The sequence below is a fragment of the Salmo salar genome, chromosome 04, assembly GCF_965601325.2.
Source record: "Salmo salar chromosome 04, fSalSal1, whole genome shotgun sequence".
Classification (NCBI taxonomy): Eukaryota; Metazoa; Chordata; class Actinopteri; order Salmoniformes; family Salmonidae; genus Salmo; species Salmo salar.
The window spans coordinates 5,352,501-5,357,500 of record NC_138294.1 but is presented as its reverse complement, the minus strand read 5'-3'; the positions used below and the strand labels follow the sequence as shown (position 1 = coordinate 5,357,500).

The following is a 5,000-nucleotide window of genomic DNA, read 5'->3' as shown; positions in this document are numbered from 1 at the left end:
TGTGTGTGTGTGTGTTGTGTGTGTGTGGTGTGTGTGTGTGTGTGTGTGTGTGTGTGTGTGTGTGTGTGGTGTGTGTGTGTGGTGTGTGTGTGTGTGTGTGTGTGTGTGGTGTGTGTGTGTGTGTGTGTGTGTTGTGTGTGTGTGGTGTGTGTGTGTACCTGCTCTATGTAATTGACCAGGGAGTTGCGGTTCTCCTCCCAATAAGTCTTCAGTGTTTCTTCAGCAGGAAACTTGTCACAGCTCAGCTCCAGAGTTATCTCAAAACAATTACTGCTCAGGTAGTTAAAATCCTGCATGCCTGGGGAGAGGAGGGAGGGAGGGAGGGAGGGGAGGGGAGGGGAGGGATGGGAGAGGGGAGGGAGGGAGGGAGAGGGGAGGGAGGGATGGATGGGAGGGAGGGATGGAGCAAGGGAGGAAGAGAGGGGAGGGAGGGAGGGAGGGATGGGAGGGAGGGAGGGAGGGAGGGAGGGAGGGAGGGAGGGAGGGAGGGAGGGAGGGAGGGAGGGAGGGAGGGAGGGAGAGGGGAGGGAGGGATGGGAGGGAGGGATGGAGCAAGGGAGGAAGAGAGGGGAGGGAGGGAGGGAGGGAGGGAGGGAGGGAGGGAGGGAGGGAGGGAGGGAGGGAGGGAGGGAGGGAGGGAGGGAGGGAGGGAAGGAAAGAGGGGAGAGGGGCAAGAGAGGGAGGGAGGGAGGGAGGGAGGCGAGGGGAGGGAGGGAGGAGAGGGGGGGGATGGGAGGGGGGGAGGGAGGGAGAGGGGAGGGAGGGATGGAGCAAGGGAGGAAGAGAGGGGAGGGAGGGAGGGAGGGAGGGAGGGAGGGAGGGAGGGAGGGAGGGAGGGAGGGAGGGAGGGAAGAAAAGAGGGGAGAGGGGCAAGAGAGGAAGGGAGAGAGGGGGGGAAGGGGAGGGGGAGGGGGAGGGAGGGAGGGAGGGAGGAAGAGAGGGGAGGGAAGGAGAGAGAGATAAACTCAGCAAACTGAACATGTGTAAATATTTGTATGAACAAAAGATTCAACAACTGAGACATAAACTGAACCAGTTCCACAGACATGTGACTAACAGAACTGGAATAATGTGTCCCTGAACAAAGGGGGGGTCAAAATCAAAAGTAACAGTCAGTATCTGGTGGCCACCAGCTGCATTAAGAACTGCAACCTACTGAGACTACTACACTACACAGGTAACCTACTGAGACTACACAGGTAACCTACTGAGACTACTACACTACACAGGTAACCTACTGAGACTACTACACTACACAGGTAACCTACTGAGACTACACAGGTAACCTACTGAGACTACACAGGTAACCTACTGAGACTACACAGGTAACCTACTGAGACTACTACACTACACAGGTAACCTACTGAGACTACACAGGTAACCTACTGAGACTACACAGGTAACCTACTGAGACTACACAGGTAACCTACTGAGACTACTACACTACACAGGTAACCTACTGAGACTACACAGGTAACCTACTGAGACTACACAGGTAACCTACTGAGACTACACAGGTATCCTACTGAGACTACACAGGTAACCTACTGAGACTACTACACTACACAGGTAACCTACTGAGACTAATACACTACACAGGTAACCTACTGAGACAACACAGGTAACCTACTGACACTACACAGGTAACCTACTGAGACTACTACACTACACAGGTAACCTACTGAGACTACCACACTACACAGGTAACCTACTGAGACTACTACACTACACAGGTAACCTACTGAGACTACTACACTACACAGGTAACCTACTGAGACTACTACACTACACAGGTAACCTACTGAGACTACACAGGTAACCCACTGAGACTACACAGGTAACCTACTGAGACTACACAGGTAACCTACTGAGACTACCACACTACACAGGTAACCTACTGAGACTACTACACTACACGGGTAACCTACTGAGACTACACAGGTAACCTACTGAGACTACACAGGTAACCTACTGAGACTCTACAGGTAACCTACTGAGACTACTACACTACACAGGTAACCTACTGAGACTACTACACTACACAGGTAACCTAGACTACTACACTACACAGGTAACCTACTACACTACACAGGTAACCTACTGAGACTACCACACTACACAGGTAACCTACTGAGACTACACAGGTAACCTACTGAGACTACACAGGTAACCTACTGAGACTACTACACTACACAGGTAACCTACTGAGACTACACAGGTAACCTACTGAGACTACACAGGTAATCTACTGAGACTACTACACTACACAGGTAACTTACTGAGACTACACAGGTAACCTACTGAGAATACTACACAGGTAACCTACTGAGACTACACAGGTATCCTACTGAGACTACACAGGTATCCTACTGAGACTACTACACTACACAGGTAACCTACTGAGACTACTACACTACACAGGTAACCTACTGACACTACACAGGTTACCTACTGTGAAGCTAGTGTCCGTAGGTGAAGCTAGCGTCTGTCTGTGTGTTATGCTGTACCAGGCCCCTCCGTAGGTGAAGCTAGTGTCTGTCTGTGTGTTATGCTGTACCAGGCCCCTCCGTAGGTGAAGCTAGTGTCTGTCTGTGTGTGTTACCTCCGGGCACGCTGTACCAGGCCTCTCCGTAGGTGAAGCTAGTGTCCGTAGGTGAAGCTAGTGTCTGTGTGTGTGTTACACTGTACCAGGCCCCTCCGTAGGTGAAGCTAGTGTCCGTAGGTGAAGCTAGTGTCCGTAGGTGAAGCTAGTGTCTGTCTGTGTGTTTTACCTCCGGGCACGCTGTACCAGGCCCCTCCATTGGTGAAGCTAGTGTCCGTAGGTGAAGCTAGTATCTGTCTGTGTGTTTTACCTCCGGGCACGCTGTACCAGGCCTCTCCCTAGGTGAAGCTAGTGTCCGTAGGTGAAGCTAGTGTCTGTCTGTGTGTTTTACCTCCGGGTACGCTGTACCAGGCCTCTCCGTAGGTGAAGCTAGTGTCCGTAGGTGAAGCTAGTGTCTGTCTGTGTGTTTTACCTCCGGGCACGCTGTACCAGGCCTCTCCCTAGGTGAAGCTAGTGTCCGTAGGTGAAGCTAGTGTCTGTCTGTGTGTTTTACCTCCGGGCACGCTGTACCAGGCCTCTCCCTAGGTGAAGCTAGTGTCCGTAGGTGAAGCTAGTGTCTGTCTGTGTGTTTTACCTCCGGGCACGCTGTACCAGGCCCCTCCATTGGTGAAGCTAGTGTCTGTCTGTGTGTTTTACCTCCGGGCACGCTGTACCAGGCCCCTCCATTGGTGAAGCTAGTGTCCGTAGGTGAAGCTAGTGTCTGTCTGTGTGTTTTACCTCCGGGCACGCTGTACCAGGCCCCTCCATTGGTGAAGCTAGTGTCCGTAGGTGAAGCTAGTGTCTGTCTGTGTGTTACCTCCGGGTACGCTGTACCAGGCCTCTCCCTAGGTGAAGCTAGTGTCCGTAGGTGAAGCTAGTGTCTGTCTGTGTGTTTTACCTCCGGGCACGCTGTACCAGGCCTCTCCCTAGGTGAAGCTAGTGTCTGTCTGTGTGTTTTACCTCCGGGAACGCTGTACCAGGCCTCTCCCTAGGTGAAGCTAGTGTCCGTAGGTGAAGCTAGTGTCTGTCTGTGTGTTTTACCTCCGGGTACGCTGTACCAGGCCTCTCCCTAGTGAAGCTAGTGTCTGTCTGTGTGTTTTACCTCCGGGCACGCTGTACCAGGCCCCTCCCTAGGTGAAGCTAGTGTCCGTAGGTGAAGCTAGTGTCTGTCTGTGTGTTTTACCTCCGGGCACGCTGTACCAGGCCTCTCCCTAGGTGAAGCTAGTGTCTGTCTGTGTGTTTTACCTCCGGGCACGCTGTACCAGGCCTCTCCCTAGGTGAAGCTAGTGTCTGTCTGTGTGTTTTACCTCCGGGCACGCTGTACCAGGCCCCTCCCTAGGTGAAGCTAGTGTCTGTCTGTGTGTTTTACCTCCGGGCACGCTGTACCAGGCCCCTCCATTGGTGAAGCTAGTGTCCGTAGGTGAAGCTAGTGTCTGTCTGTGTGTTTTACCTCCGGGCACGCTGTACCAGGCCCCTCCATTGGTGAAGCTAGTGTCCGTAGGTGAAGCTAGTGTCTGTCTGTGTGTTTTACCTCCGGGCACGCTGTACCAGGCCCCTCCATTGGTGAAGCTAGTGTCCGTAGGTGAAGCTAGTGTCTGTCTGTGTGTTTTACCTCCGGGCACGCTGTACCAGGCCCCTCCATTGGTGAAGCTAGTGTCCGTAGGTGAAGCTAGTGTCTGTCTGTGTGTTTTACCTCCGGGCACGCTGTACCAGGCCCCTCCATTGGTGAAGCTAGTGTCCGTAGGTGAAGCTAGTGTCTGTCTGTGTGTTTTACCTCCGGGCACGCTGTACCAGGCCTCTCCCTAGGTGAAGCTAGTGTCTGTCTGTGTGTTTTACCTCCGGGCACGCTGTACCAGGCCCCTCCATTGGTGAAGCTAGTGTCCGTAGGTGAAGCTACTGTCTGTCTGTGTGTTTTACCTCCGGGCACGCTGTACCAGGCCCCTCCATTGGTGAAGCTAGTGTCCGTAGGTGAAGCTACTGTCTGTCTGTGTGTTTTACCTCCGGGCACGCTGTACCAGGCCTCTCCCTAGGTGAAGCTAGTGTCTGTCTGTGTGTTTTACCTCCGGGCACGCTGTACCAGGCCTCTCCCTAGGTGAAGCTAGTGTCCGTAGGTGAAGCTAGTGTCTGTCTGTGTGTTTTACCTCCGGGCACGCTGTACCAGGCCCCTCCCTAGGTGAAGCTAGTGTCTGTCTGTGTGTTTTACCTCCGGGCACGCTGTACCAGGCCTCTCCCTAGGTGAAGCTAGTGTCTGTCTGTGTGTTTTACCTCCGGGCACGCTGTACCAGGCCCCTCCATTGGTGAAGCTAGTGTCTGTCTGTGTGTTTTACCTCCGGGCACGCTGTACCAGGCCTCTCCCTAGGTGAAGCTAGTGTCTGTCTGTGTGTTTTACCTCCGGGCACGCTGTACCAGGCCCCTCCCT

General features: G+C 53.6%; 1 protein-coding gene across 1 annotated transcript in view; it reads right to left on the bottom strand.

The window, feature by feature from the left end:
- Positions 1-5,000, bottom strand: part of cpe (carboxypeptidase E) — a 39,391-nt gene that overhangs the window by 6,150 nt on the left and 28,241 nt on the right. The window contains exon 7 of the mRNA XM_082974032.1: positions 159-298. Within this exon, the coding sequence (XP_082830158.1) occupies positions 159-298 (140 nt within the window). The remainder of the gene's footprint in view (positions 1-158; positions 299-5,000) is intronic.